General features: G+C 28.7%; 1 protein-coding gene across 1 annotated transcript in view; it reads left to right on the top strand.

The window, feature by feature from the left end:
* Positions 1–582: 582 nt before the first annotated feature.
* LOC119612350 (protein amalgam-like) overlaps positions 583–16,771 on the top strand; it is a gene marked incomplete at its 3' end in the record, with an annotated part of 49,173 nt that continues 32,984 nt past the window's right edge. The window contains exons 1-2 of the mRNA XM_037968153.1: positions 583–1,178; positions 12,195–12,301. Of these exons, the coding sequence (XP_037824081.1) occupies positions 764–1,178; positions 12,195–12,301 (522 nt within the window). The remainder of the gene's footprint in view (positions 1,179–12,194; positions 12,302–16,771) is intronic.

Here is a 16,771-nt window from a genome sequence, read left to right as displayed (position 1 = left end):
GCAAATAAAACGAACCAAATATGAAGTTAAAAATTGCACAAACATACATCTATACAGATGACTAATTTTGGTAAAGTAGAAGCAGGGCAAAGGAGTAACAAACATATGTGTGCATTTATTTTCTAAGGGATTTCGAAGGAATGAACATTATTGAATTTTAAACAAAACGACAACAATGGCAACAGGAAAATAATGTTCCCAAAACTATTGTTAAGAGAGTAAAAGTAGTTTTGTTATAGAGACACGTAGTTTAATAAGCCTCTAAGGACTATAGCACAGGATTTGTAAGGACTTAAGCAACTTTTGTGGTATTGGTAGGTGTGTATGTAGGGGTTTGTATGGTTGAGGCAAATAGCTATGGTATTTATTTTAAATTTGTAGTCGTACACAAACAATTGTAGATAAATTGGAATTTGGCAGAGATAAAAACTTGTTAAATTATGGTTGATATAAAATTTGCAGAATTTATGAAAAGTATGCTTTAAATTTTCTTTCTATTTTTTTGCAGGTACGAGTTAAAACTTTAACAAAAAAAAAAAACATTTTACAAATAAATATTTATATAGAAAGTATATGAAAAGTGTTGTTATAAAAAAACCAAATAAATGACATTACATTTGTGCAACATAACACTAGGCAACGAGTCAAATAACACGATTTAAGCAATTTGTTTTTTTATGTTTTAAGTTTAACATATTTGGATTGTTTTTATTTTCTCGCTGGCGTACGAAAATAATGTTGTTGTTGCAAAATTGCAACATTTATGGTGGTATATGGTTGTTTGCATTTGTCGGTATCAAAAATATACAACTGCAACAGCAGCAGCAGCAGCAACAAAACCAACAACAAAGACAGCAGCAACAAAAACAACAACAGCAGCTTTTGCAGCTCAAAAAACAAAATCCAAAAAAGTATTGAGTTGATGGGCCCCTGGTATATAATTGGGGCCCTCCTACTGCTATCGGCAAGAGCGGGGGACTCCACAAATAAAATCATAATACCGCAACAAATTGGCAGCAATATCGTCAACACAAATGTCGCCAACGGCATGCATCATCATATTACAAAAACCTCTATTACAACGACCGGCAACAAAGGCACCGTTGTCAGTGGCAATGGGGTCATAGTGGCAGGCGGTTCACTACACGGTTCAATGGGACCATCATCCTCGCTTAATAGTAAGTAGACAATTTGTGTATTTTATACATATTTTATGTTTGTTTGTTCAACTGTCCGTCCGTCTGTGTGTCCATCCATCCAGCCTGTCTGTCTGTCCGTTTATATACATATTTATTTTCGGGATGATACTTTGTATATTTTCAACCATTATTTGCGGTTGTAGGTTGTATGTATTTGGTCGAAAGTGGCATTTATGCAAATTGTATAGACATGCCGCAAAAAAATTTTAAAACGAAAAAATTGTTTTTTATATAAAAAAATTTCCATTTTTCTTTTAGTATAAAAAATATATACATATTGCAGAAAATTGTTATTTTATTGTGCTTACTTTTTTTAACTTTTATTTTAATGCTGTACCTCTTTGGAAAAAAACTATCAACAGCTGTTAAAAAAATTATCCCATGATATGTGGCATATGGGTGGTTGGTCAATTATTCACTGTGCTACAATGTGTTTGTTTTATAAGAAAAATAAATTTATGCAAAAATAGCTATAACAAAAAAAGAAAAGGGTTTTTTGTATAACAAATTTGAAAATAATATTTTGCACATTAATAAAAGTGTCAAAAAGTTATTGAAATCGATAAACCATAAAGCATCTTAAGACTAACAAATTCACAAAGAAAACTTAATTTAAAAATAATAAACTTTATGATTTAATTTAGTAAAACAAAAAAGAAAAATCATTTATTATATACTTTAATACAAAACATTGCTAAATCTTTCTCATATAGCCTCAAAGTATGCTATGGTTAATTATTTATAACTTACACATATACACTCAACTACATATATAAACAAAACACCGATAGCCTTAAGTCCACAAAAACAACAAGACAAATAAAACTAAAAATTCAAACTGACAACAAGTAAAACTCATGTGTAAACATCAATGTATGTGTACACACTGATGTGTCTGTGTTAGGATATTGTTAAGGATATTCCTAAACACAACTAATGACAAATGTCATCTTTGTGCTATATATATACAACTCTTAGAGTTTATATTTCCATATTTAAATTAGCCAACACTCAAACTGCTTTAAGTTTTCTCTTTCGGTCTTTATCTGTTGTCTCTATACTCCTTGGTTGGATATTTTCATATAGCTTTCTCTTTGCTGAATAGTTTACATGTGAGTTTGTATATGTATGTATTGTTGACTTTTTAAAGGAATGACACTAATTTGTAATGAAAACTTTAAGCTTTGATTTGTATACAAAAAGGCCAACAAATATGTAAATAGTATGTGTGTTTGTCTTTCACGTACACATAGAGAAAAACTATGATTGCAGCTATCATTCTAAAACTAAAACTCCTCTTCCAGCATTATCAGCGTTATCAGAGTTTTGTATTTGCAGCAATCATATTATGTTAAAATTATCCCTCAAATGAAAACTGCAAACTTGAAAATATAACTCCATGTGATTTTTCTCTGGGTGTATAACATATATACATGTGTATATGTTTTTGCCATATAATCCTTTAAATGTTGCACTAGCAAGAAGTAAATATGATTTAAATTATTCTTTAAAAAATTAAATTTAAATTCAATAAACTCTATTGTAATGTTTATGCAGCATGTAATTAAAGTCTTGTCTTAACTTGTTTAAATATGCATGAGTATAAGCCTACAGATATATATTATAATATATGAACTATAAGGAAAGCTACCTAAATCAAAAATCTAGAAAACTATTTTTTTCAGAAATCTTCTGGTTTTTAATGATCTATAGTCTAGTCTATAGTCAAGTCTATAGTCTAGTCTATAGTCTAGTCTATAGTCTAGTCTATAGTCAAGTCTATAGTCTAGTCTATAGTCTAGTCTATAGTCTAGTCTATAGTCTAGTCTATAGTCTAGTCTATAGTCTAGTCTATAGTCTAGTCTATAGTCTAGTCTATAGTCTAGTCTATAGTCTAGTCTATAGTCTAGTCTATAGTCTAGTCTATAGTCTAGTCTATAGTCTAGTCTATAGTCTAGTCTATAGTCTAGTCTATAGTCTAGTCTATAGTCTAGTCTATAGTAAATATTATATCCAAATAGATTTGGTTTCATAAGTTATCGCAAAGCAGTATTTATGGACTATATGTCTGCAGACAAGAAGTTAACTTTTCTGAAATGCTAGTTGAGAGCTTTTACATAGATTTGTACATGCGTTTGTTTACATATTACCATGTAAGTAAATTTAAATGTATTTATTTATAGATGTATTAGGATTTTATGTATGTGGTGAAATACTTCCTCATGTTTAATTGTTACAATTCAATAGGCTTTAAAACATAATAGTATTATTATTACTGTCATAATTTACTATTATTTTATAATTGCTATAATTCTATGAGAGACAAAAAGTGCCTTTCAATTATGAAAAACAATCACAAAACACTTATGAATAAACTAAACAAGGGCAATTTGGTCATTTATTAAATTAAGTGACAATAAGTACAGACTACCTTTAGGTGTTTTAGGACAAAGCAATGGTAGAATAAACAAAAATAATAGAATTTATAATGATTATAATTTCTTGTTAGTAGTTGCTAAATTTATTATCTTTTAAATGATTTGTTTTAGTTATAAATAAAAATTCTAGTTAAATTTCAAAGCACATAACTAGGGGCTTAATGCACAACTACCTCTATATGAATACTTAAGTAAGGTATGTATGTATGTGAGGAATACATATGTATGTATTTGTTAGAAGAATTAACGCGTAAAAGCAATAATATTCATGTTTCTTTTTCGCAGATATATTTTGAGATTACCCGGTGGTTTTTGGAATCGTCTTCAATACTCAAATATATATATGAGATAAACACATACTCTCTGTAATGGAGACTGAGATGCATTGTTTACTTTACAAGTGCTAGATAATCTAGCAGTTAGTCAGTTAGTTTTTTGGGTGTAAAGAGATTACAACAATCTTCATAGTTACAATTAAGTAAAATCTGCACTTTAGTTCCTGTGAACTACAGTTCTTATCGAAAACATGTTTCTCCACACACATGTTACATTCAAAACATTTTTTGGACATTCTATTCACTTTTTTTCATTCTTAGCTTTTATTTAGATTTTTTTTTGTCCATATTTTCAAATGGCCAGTGGCAACAACCTAAAAATACTACTAGTATGAAATGTTTGATTAGAATAGTAACATATTTGAAAAAATACCAAAAAATTCAAAAACAAAAAAAGAAATCTACACAAAAACTAACAACTTTACTAAGCTCAAATGGATTAATGTTTTCAAATGCCAAACACGTTTTTCAATTGGTTTTCTGAAAGGACAATATTTTTTATATTTCTACTGTCAGCCTACATCTCTCTTCAACTATATACAGAGTCTGGAATTATGGGATCTATATGTATGTCCAACATAAAGCCATAAAAAAATATTGTACAAATATAAAACAATTGCAAAAAATCACTCGAAAAAACATTAGTCTTATATCCTATCAAAATAAAAAAAAATAAAACTCTGAACATTTAGCCATAATAATAACATACGAGTTGTATAGCAGAACTAGGGGAATTATTTTATTTTCTTTTAGTTTTTCAAACCTTTAACCCGCGTTGTATTCATGCAGCCGTGTCCGACAATTGTAGAGGCAATTTTTCTCTGCCTGTTCGATGATAAATTATGTCTGTGTTGTTGCTTTGCTTGTACGTTGCCATTGAAATCAATTGAACATGACAAATATTGCCCAAACAATTGAGGAAAAAATATATTCAAATATTAAATTACAATATTACTGCAAAAACGGTAATTTAAGTTAACAATTAAAAAGGAAAAAAAACGACAAATTTAAATTAATTGTATTTTAAATCAAGTACTAAAAACTTAATATGAAATAATGCTAAAAAGCAACAAAAAAGTTGAAGAAAATAAATTTAAATTCTGTAAGAAATGTTCAAAAGTTTTACCTTTGTACTAAAAGTTGAAATGGTGTGGCCTCCAGGAGCAGTGTTGTAGTCTCCATGATCGGAGGTTGTGTGTTCGATTACCGCCTGAGCACTGGAAAGGGGGCACAACAGGGGCTATGTTGTCTTCAGTGTATTTGATGTAACTAACTAACTAACTACTAACTAACTAACTAACTAACTAACTAACTAACTAACTAACTAACTAACTAACTAACTAACTAACTAACTAACTACTAACTAACTACTAACTAACTAACTACTAACTAACTACTAACTAACTAACTAACTAACTAACTAACTAACTAACTAACTACTAACTAACTACTACTACTAACTAACTAACTAACTAACTAACTAACTAACTAACTAACTACTAACTAACTAACTAACTACTAACTACTAACTAACTAACTACTAACTAACTAACTAACTAACTAACTAACTACTAACTAACTAACTAACTAACTAACTAACTAACTAACTAACTAACTAACTAACTAACTAACTAACTAACTACTAACTAACTAACTACTAACTAACTAACTAACTACTAACTACTAACTAACTAACTAACTAACTAACTAACTAACTAACCTAACTAACTAACTAACTAACTAACTACTACTAACTAACTAACTAACTAACTAACTAACTACTAACTAACTAACTAACTAACTAACTAACTAACTAACTAACTAACTAACTAACTAACTAACTAACTAACTAACTAACTAACTAACTAACTAACTAACTAACTAACTAACTAACTAACTAACTAACCTAACTAACTAACTAACTAACTAACTAACTAACTACTAACTAACTAACTACACTAACTAACTAACTAACTAACTAACTAACTAACTACTAACTAACTAACTACACTAACTAACTAACTAACTAACTAACTAACTAACTAACTAACTAACGACTAACTAACTAACTAACTAACTAACTAACTAACTAACTAACTAACTAACTACTAACACTAACTAACTAACTAACTAACTAACTAACTAACTAACTAACTACTAACTAACTAACTAACTAACTAACTAACTAACTAACTAACTAACTAACTAACTAACTAACTAACTAACTAACTAACTAACTAACTAACTAACTAACTAACTAAACTAACTAACTAACTAACTAACTAACTAACTAACTAACTAACTAACTAACTAACTAACTACTAACTAACTACTAACTAACTAACTAACTAACTAACTAACTAACTAACTAACTAACTAACTAACTAACTAACTAACTAACTAACTAACTAACTAACTAACTAACTAACTAACTAACTAACTAACTAACTAACTAACTAACTAACTAACTAACTAACTAACTAACTAACTAACTAACTAACTAACTAACTAACTACTAACTAACTAACTAACTACTAACTAACTAACTACTAACTAACTAACTAACTAACTAACTAACTAACTAACTAACTAACTAACTAACTAACTAACTAACTAACTACTAACTAACTAACTAACTAACTAACTAACTAACTAACTAACTAACTAACTAACTAACTAACTAACTAACTAACTAACTAACTAACTAACTAACTAACTAACTAACTAACTAACTACTAACTAACTAACTAACTAACTACTAACTAACTAACTAACTAACTAACTAACTAACTAACTAACTAACTAACTAACTAACTAACTAACTAACTAACTACTAACTAACTAACTAACTAACTAACTAACTAACTAACTACTAACTAACTAACTAACTAACTAACTAACTAACTAACTAACTAACTAACTAACTAACTAACTAACTAACTAACTAACTAACTACTAACTAACTAACTACTAACTAACTACTAACTAACTAACTAACTAACTAACTAACTAACTAACTAACTAACTAACTAACTAACTACTAACTAACTAACTAACTAACTAACTAACTACTAACTAACTAACTAACTAACTAACTAACTAACTAACTAACTAACTAACTAACTACTAACTAACTAACTAACTAACTAACTAACTAACTAACTAACTAACTAACTACTAACTACTAACTACTAACTAACTAACTAACTAACTAACTAACTAACTAACTAACTAACTAACTAACTAACTAACTAACTAACTAACTAACTAACTAACTAACTAACTAACTACTAACTAACTAACTACTAACTAACTAACTAACTAACTAACTAACTAACTAACTAACTAACTAACTAACTAACTAACTAACTAACTACTAACTAACTAACTACTAACTAACTAACTAACTAACTACTAACTAACTAACTAACTAACTAACTAACTAACTAACTAACTAACTAACTAACTAACTAACTAACTAACTAACTAACTAACTAACTAACTAACTAACTAACTAACTAACTAACTAACTAACTAACTAACTAACTAACTAACTAACTAACTAACTAACTAATTTTTTTAATTTGTGTCATTTTGTAAATTTATTTAAATCAAATTTAAGTTGTATATCATTACGTTTTTTCACTTTATGTCATAGAGTTGTTATTGGCTACTGGTAATTCACCTTAAACGAACGCTTAAATATTTTACAATATTTGAGGCGGCCACTTTTAGTGTAAAATATGCTTTGATTTTGCAAAAAGAAGTATTTTGTCAAATATCAAACATTTATTTGGCCATAATAAGAATTTTAATTATTTGACTGTCTTTGGGCCAATATCTCAACCTCCGGTTATCGTTTAACAGGTGGATATACTGTCGGTTAAAATAATTTTTGTATGTAAAACGTCAATTTATCGTTATGATAAAACATAATCAGACAATGAGAAAATGGGGGTTTAAGTTTCAATTATAAAATTTCTAGGGATGAAATCTTTCCTCCCGTCCTTCCTGTCGACTGTCATACATATACATATTTATTACATATTTATTGTTTCTCAATTATGTACATGAACTAGTTTAAATATACATATTTAAATGCACAAACACATGTTTAAGTGATTGTTTGCGTAATGTACCTGCGGGGTGCATATAATAAAGTAGCATGCAGTTCTTTAAGAAGTACCAATTATTTTGCCCCAAAGTATGCATGTCTTTTAGGAATAAGAAAATCAATTCTTGGAATATTCGAGAATTCGAGAAATTTTCAATGTTAAATTTCTTTTGTAAACGATTTGAATAACATGATTGAAGCTTTATTTAAATAGTTTGTTTTCGAAATTACACTTTATCTCCAGAGCCTCACAGATTTAAACATTTTTTATTGCAAAAAAGCCTTATTTTGAGAGAATTTTTTATTAGGGTTGTGTGTCTGTGCTGGTGAAAATGTAGGAGAATTTTTTTATTGTTGTGGCTTTTAAACCAGCTAAATACACAAATATGGATTTTATACATAAATACGTATGTATTACGTATTATATGTATGTCACGTAGACGATTTCAACATTTGACTTTACGCAATGCATATATGCACATGCAATTACAATTATTGTTGTTGCCACTATGAACATATATACATAAATATATATGTACAAATACTTATTTATAGATTTTGAATTACCTTATTTGCTAGTACTAAATAAACTGCCGTTTTAATTTAAATTAAATTAAGTATTAAAATAATATAATTAAGTATTAGGACAAAATTTTAATTTTATTAAAATTTTATATTTGAACAAAATTTGAAATTCAAAAGAAAATTGAAAATTTGGCACAAAATTGAAAATTTAATACAAAATTGAAAATTTAATACAAAATTGAAAATTTAGTACAAAATTTAAAATTAAGTACAAAATTTAAAATTTAGTACAAAATTTAAAATTTAGTACAAAATTGAAGTTTTAATATAAAATAAAAATTTATCACGAAGTAACAAAATTGAAAAATTAGTACAAAACTGAAAATTAAGTAAAAACTTAAAATTATAGAGCAAAATTTAAAATGTTTAACTAAATGAAAATTGAGTTGAAAACTGAAAAAATTTAGTATAGAGGATGTTTGAGAAGTTTTAGAATATTTTCAGTAATCTTTGTAACGCTTCAACTATCTAACAGCGTATACTTACTGCTATTTATTAGTATGAAAAATATTCCACATACGCCCCAAAGTTCAATTAAAATATTTTGCAATGAAATCACTTCTGTGCAAAATTCAAAATTTTTGATCTTCATTGAAAAAAATGCATTTTTGTTTTAAAATTCAAATTTTGTATAAAATTTTTAATTTTTCGATAAAATTTTAAATTTTCAATCAAAATTTTTATTTGGTACTAAATTTAAATTTTTGGGCAAATTTATAAGTTTCTACTAAATTTTAAATATTGAACTAATTTTTAATTTTTAGCGAAATTTTAAATTTTGTGCTAAATTTTAAATTTTGTACTAAATTTTAAATTTTGTACTAAATTTTAAATTTTGTACTAAATTTTAAATTTTGTGCTAAATTTTACATTTTGTACCGAAGTATAGTCTAAACTATAGCCTATAATTAAGACTATAGTTTACAGACCAAACTAAACTCTATAGTCTAGACTATAGTCTACAGCCCTGACAATAGTCTATAGTCCATACTATAGTTAATAGAAATAAAACTATAGACAAAAGTCCAAATTTATAAATAGAGCAATATATGTAATCTCGCTTAAATAAAACAACTTAAAATCTTGATAAAGCCTCAAATATTCTTTCTATTTGACCTCAATAGTCGATCAAATTCAAACGGCATAATCGCCATTGTTAAAAACCATATAAAACATTTCATACACTATAACGCATAGTACACATCCCCTCCCCCTTCCTGCTTTCATTTACTATCTTTAATTTACGAATAGAATTTCAATCATTCATGTTTAACACATGTAACTTAGACAGACTTGTTGATGTTGTTTGTATTGTGAAAATTCATTGAATACCATACACCATCACCACTACCATCGTCAATATAAACTGGCAAAGTAACTCTATCTCTCTCCGACGCTCTGTATACTGCTGCTGCAGTGTAATAATAATAACGATGATTAGAAACGAGAATGAATAACATACATATACATACATACTTGAAAAAATTTCACATTCAATTTCGAAATACCTTGCAGTTTCAAAGGGGAGCAAAATAAATTAATATCCTCGCGAGTTACTCACCAAGTCACTTGAATACTTGTGAGTAACTCGCGAGGATACTTGGATAACTATACTTGATTGCCAACAATTAACGATTTTATGTTTGTATGTCCCGTATGTTACTATCGGGTTGTGTGTGTATGTGCTTTCCTATTAAAACATTTAACAACATCGTTTACATATCATTAGGTTTACCCGAAGTACATACATACCGACAAACATTATTATATATATGTTATACATGTATGGATTTGTAAGTGTTTGTATGTATGAGTTTATAAATGTTTTGCGTGTTTTGTGGGCGAAGTGTAAAAAAGGGAAACGTTATATGTTAAATTATTTGTTTATACATGCAATATGAAGAAGAAATATATACATACATACATATCCAATATATACACATTTATACCAGTATGATTTTTATACATATAAAGATAAACCGAAAAGTCTTTTCAATAAGGAAAACAATTAACTTAATACTGTAAACATAACAGTGATAGTTAATTTTAGTTTATAGATCAGACTATAGTCCAGACTATAGTTAATAGTACAGACTGTAGTATACAGTCCAGACTATAGTCTATAGTCCAGTGTATAGTCTATTGTCTATAGTACAGACTACAGCCTATAGTCCAGACTATAGTATATAGTCCAGACTATAGTCTATAGTCCAGACTATAGTCTATAGTCCAGACTATAGTCTATAGTCCAGTCTATAGTCTATAGTCCAGACTATAGTCTATAGTCCTGACTATAGTCTATAGTCCAGACTATAGTCTATAGTCCAGACTATAGTCTATAGTCCAGACTATAGTCTATAGTCCAGTGTATAGTCTATAGTACAGACTATAGTCTATAGTCCACACTATAGTCTATAGTCCAGACTATAGTATATAGTTTAGACTATAGTCTATAGTCTATAGTCCAGACTATAGTCTATAGTCTAAACTATAGACTACAGTTCAGACTATAGTCTATAGTCTAGACTTTAGACTACAGTCCAGACTATAATCTATAGTCCAGACTATAGACTATAGTATATAGTACAGACTATAGTCTATAGTCCAGACTATAGACTATAGTATATAGTACAGACTATAGTCTATAGTCCAGTGTATAGTCTATAGTACAGACTATAGCCTATAGTCCACACTATAGTCTATAGTCCAGACTATAGTATATAGTTTAGACTATAGTCTATAGTCCAGACTATAGTCTATAGTCTAGACTATAGACTACAGTTCAGACTATAGTCTATACTCCAGATTATAGTCTATAGTCCAGACTATAGTCTATAGTCCAGACTATAGTCTATAGTCCAGACTATAGTCTATAGTCCACACTATAGTCTATAGTCGAGACTATAGTATATAGTTTAGACTATAGTCTATAGTCCAGACTATAGTCTATAGTCTAGACTATAGACTACAGTTCAGAATATAGCCTATTGTTCAGACTATAGTCTATACTCCAGACTATAGTCTATAGTCCAGACTATAGTCTATAGTCCAGACTATAGTCTATAGTGCAGGCTATAGCCTATTGTCTGACAGGTTTTTTATAATAACTTTTCATTCCCAACTCGTATAAACACATTGATATGTTTTGTATGTTACAATTGCCTCATTGTTATTGGTGGGTAAACATTTTATGTTTATTGCCAGTTAATTTATTAGTTCAATAATTGAAATTTGATTGAAATTAATTACAAAACTATATATTATCTTAAATACAAATTACAGCAATAACAACAACAACAACATAAGCATTATAAATATACATAAACAAACACATTTACTATACATCAATTGCGTATAATATTGTTGTTATTATCTTTAAATTGTATCATGATATATGAAATATAATTATAAATGGTTTAATTTACAAAAAATTAACCTTTTTTGAAAATATTTTAATAGGCGATTGATTTCCTAAATGTTTAATTGTTTAATTTGTATTTTTTTTTTTGTTTTCTTTATACAGCTGTCGTCGAAGAACCCGAATTTACTGAATATATTGAAAATGTTACTGTACCTGCTGGACGTAATATTAAATTGGCCTGTTCGGTTAAAAATCTAGGATCCTATAAGGTAAGATTTTTATACAAAAACGTAAAAAATATTTAAATTTAATAAACTTTAAAATATAAAACCTCTACAACCTCTATACCTCATTCTCCCCTCTCAAATAAGTCATATACATTATGGTCACTAAAATACCAAAAAACCACAATAATGTTCAATTCATTTACCCTCAAATCAACAGTTTGCCAAGCCACAAAATCAACACATTTACACAGAACAGCACACACACATACAGATATACCCAAAGAGTGGCATACAAATTAATGGCAATTAACACATCGCTTAATTTGTAGTTAAAATACCAAAAATTTCATTTGAAATTAGTATTCCAAAGGAAAGCATTTTAGCAGTAAAGGAGTTCAGTAAACGTAAAGTCAGGGGGTTAACTACATAGTTTAAGTAGGGTAAATTTGTGTTTCTAGCTAAACAAAATTACTAATGCTATCTTGAAATTACTACATATTTCCTATAAATTATAATTAAAGTGAAATCTGTGGTTTAATTATATAAAAGTTCTTGTGCTTTTTGAAAAAAAGTAATTTTATTACTTTTTATCCTTTACTTAAGTGAGGGACAACTGATGGAAATGAATAACTGACTGATTGTTAAATATGAATTAATGTCCACAAATTTGATGCAGTCATTTACACTTATGACTTTAAATGTTGATTAAAATTTATTTACAAAACATTAATTTGCAGAAATTAAAAACACAAACAAAGTAACTGTTGGATTAAATGAAATGTAATGAAATAAGTTATGAAATTTTAACAGAAAAAATAAATTTTTACGAATAAATGAGTACTTGAACAGTACTTAATAAAAAAGTACCACAAAATACATTGTTTTAAAAAGTACTCTACGTTAAATAGGGAAATAAAAAGAAATGTTTTATACATTGAGTGAAAAAGTTCTTTTTCTGTTCTAGTTCTGTTCTAGTTCTGTTCTAGTTCTGTTCTAGTTCTGTTCTAGTTCTGTTCTAGTTCTGTTCTAGTTCTGTTCTAGTTCTGTTCTAGTTCTGTTCTAGTTCTGTTCTAGTTCTGTTCTAGTTCTGTTCTAGTTCTGTTCTAGTTCTGTTCTAGTTCTGTTCTAGTTCTGTTCTAGTTCTGTTCTAGTTCTGTTTCTAGCTTTATTCTAGTTCTATTCTAGTACTGTTCCAGTTCTGCTCTGTTTTATTTCGTTTGTAGTGTTTGTCAGATATCGTTAGTATTGCCGCTTTTTAATACATATATATATCCCTGTCTTATTTAACCACCAGTCCAGTTATATGAAAAATACTTAATTACTACTCTATACTGGGACCGTATAAAAATATTTAAAAAAATAATAGCCATAATAATGATAAAAAAAAACTATTTCTTTTATTAAATATCAATGTCACTCGACAAAACCAATAAATAATATACAATCAGGCACATATAGAAAAATTATTAACATTCTCTCTCTACTTCTCTTTTGTCAACGTTTAAAGTAAAAGTTGCAGTCATTTGCCATTAAATACGCTGTTCATTCATATATTCAGTCATTCTTGCAACAAATTAATTTTACGCCTCAATGATGATCATAAATGTGATGTGTGCAGTGCACATTGATGGCAGAAAAAAAATGAAGGAATAAATTAATAATATCAGTTACCTTTAGTCAATGAATTTGAAAATATATACACATTACTATAATAAGTATACATATGTAGAGAAAACCCAGTAAACATTTTCTCATTTATGAAAATATAGATAACAACAATTAATTGCAATTGTTTTAAACTTTATTATTACAGGTGTTTCAAATATGTATATTATAAATGTCTTTGCTACCAAGTGACAAACATTAACTTGTGTGTTTGCTGGGTTATATTATACTTGCATGACTGACTTTGCAGACAATTAATCCTGTCTTTTTTGACTTTCATTCAAACTTGTTATTGTTTGTTTAAATGCTTTAAAATTTAAATGAAATATAAAATTAATATTAAAATATCCAACCACTAAAAGTTGTAAAAAGAAGCAGCAAAAGAAAGCCAAGTGTATAAAAATTTTTAATAAAAACAACAACAAAATGCACATATTCGCACACACATACTTACTACCTATACATATTTATTCATTTATTCTCACACTTTTTTTTCGTACTTTCATTATTCAATTTTTTTTATATTGTTGCTTTGAGGAAAGCTTTTGGTGGCATTAAAAAAATATATCTACCACATTTAAAGGATGCACTTGGGAATTCAACAGGATTCATCAGTGCATTCATCATTGCAATTTTATACCCACAATATAACACTGGCAGAGAGACAGACAGACTTACAGTCAAACTGACTGACTGTCAGTAAAATAAAAGTAAAAAAGTAAAACTGAAATTTGAGCCACATTTAACACTGGCAACATGCCTGGAGACAAAAGGAAAGGAATACAAAAAATTAAATCCAAGTGTTTATCCCCCAAACTCTGCCAAATATAAATAAGTAAGTGCAACACAAACAGTTGCACATACATACTACACTCTTGCCTCTTATAGTAACAACAAGTGAAACGAAGTGGCAGCCAACAATCACTGCCTTTACGCGTAAATACCAGTAAAATAAAACAGCAACATTAAATGTACATAAAAATGTTAAACAACAACAAAGTTAACAATAAAAAACTCGCTGTAACCCAACAAACAAAATAACAAACGGTTAAAAAGGTGGTAATTCTCCAAGGTTTCTCGATAAAGAAATTCTCCATGTTTCACAAATATTTTATTTGACTGTAATTTGGCCTTATACATATAATTAGATTTTATCAATTAATGAATCTAAAATCATATACATATCATGTACATACATACTAATAATCATACAACTGTGTATGTTGGAAATTTGCATACACTTTACAATTATTCTTAAGGAGTTGTTTTGTATGAGTATGTCCTTGTAGCTTGTTTATGGATTTTTTCATGCTTCCTTTTTTATACCGATACTTGTACAGGATTATGTTCAGCTTAATTTGTGTGTCATAGGATTTGCAACATGGTGACATGTTAGTTTAAAGATCCTTAATAAAAATACTTCGCAACTAAATTTCAATATAAAAAGAAATGTCTATTCTAATTCTGTTCTAGTTCTGTTCTAGTTCTGTTCTAGTTCTGTTCTAGTTCTGTTCTAGTTCTGTTCTAGTTCTGTTCTAGTTCTGTTCTAGTTCTGTTCTAGTTCTGTTCTAGTTCTGTTCTAGTTCTGTTCTAGTTCTGTTCTAGTTCTGTTCTAGTTCTGTTCTAGTTCTGTTCTAGTTCTGTTCTAGTTCTGTTCTAGTTCTGTTCTAGTTCTGTTCTAGTTCTGTTCTAGTCTGTTCTAGTTCTGTTCTAGTTCTGTTCTAGTTCTGTTCTAGTTCTGTTCTAGTTCTGTTCTAGTTCTGTTCTAGTTCTGTTCTAGTTCTGTTCTAGTTCTGTTCTAGTTCTGTTCTAGTTCTGTTCTAGTTCTGTTCTAGTTCTGTTCTAGTTCTGTTCTAGTTCTGTTCTAGTTCTGTTCTAGTTCTGTTCTAGTTCTTTCTAGTTCTGTTCTAGTTCTGTTCTAGTTCTGTTCTAGTTCTGTTCTAGTTCTGTTTAGTTCTGTTCTAGTTTTGTTCTAGTTCTGTTCTAGTTCTGTTCTAGTTCTGTTCTAGTTCTGTTCTAGTTCTGTTCTAGTTCTGTTCTAGTTCTGTTCTAGTTCTGTTCTAGTTCTGTTCTAGTTCTGTTCTAGTTCTGTTCTAGTTCTGTTCTAGTTCTATTCTACTTCTGTTCTAGTTCTGTTCTAGTTCTGTTCTAGTTCTGTTCTAGTTCTGTTCTAGTTCTGTTCTAGTTCTGTTCTAGTTCTGTTCTAGTTCTGTTCTAGTTCTGTTCTAGTTCTGTTCTAGTTCTGTTCTAGTTCTGTTCTAGTTCTGTTCTAGTTCTGTTCTAGTTCTGTTCTAGTTCTGTTCTAGTTCTGTTCTAGTTCTGTTCTAGTTCTGTTCTAGTTCTGTTCTAGTTCTGTTTTAGTTCTGTTCTAGTTTTGTTCTAGTTCTGTTCTAGTTCTGTTCTAGTTCTGTTCTAGTTCTGTTCTAGTTCTGTTCTAGTTCTGTTCTAGTTCTGTTCTAGTTCTGTTCTAGTTCTGTTCTAGTTCTGTTCTAGTTCTGTTCTAGTTCTGTTCTAGTTCTGTTCTAGTTCTGTTCTAGTTCTGTTCTAGTCTGTTCTGTTCTGTTCTAGTTCTGTAGTCTAGTTCTGTTCTAGTTCTGTTCTGTTCAGTTCTAGTTCTGTTCTAGTTGTTCTAGTTCTGTTCTAGTTCTAGTTCTAGTTCTGTTCTAGTTCTGTTCTAGTTCTAGTTCTGTTAGTTCTGTTCTAGTTCTGTTCTAGTTCTGTTCTAGTTCTGTTCTAGTTCTGTTCTAGTTCTGTTCTAGTTCTGTCTAGTTCTGTTCTAGTTCTGTTCTAGTTCTGTTCTAGTTCTGTTCTAGTTCTGTTCTAGTTTCTGTTCTAGTTCTGTTCTAG

The sequence above is a fragment of the Lucilia sericata genome, unplaced genomic scaffold, assembly GCF_015586225.1.
Source record: "Lucilia sericata isolate MDLA Ls3-8-SP2 unplaced genomic scaffold, ASM1558622v1 Contig001656F_arrow, whole genome shotgun sequence".
In the NCBI taxonomy this organism is placed as follows: domain Eukaryota; kingdom Metazoa; phylum Arthropoda; class Insecta; order Diptera; family Calliphoridae; genus Lucilia; species Lucilia sericata.
The sequence above is the reverse complement of the archived record's forward strand: the minus strand, read 5'-3'. Positions and strand labels throughout refer to the sequence as shown.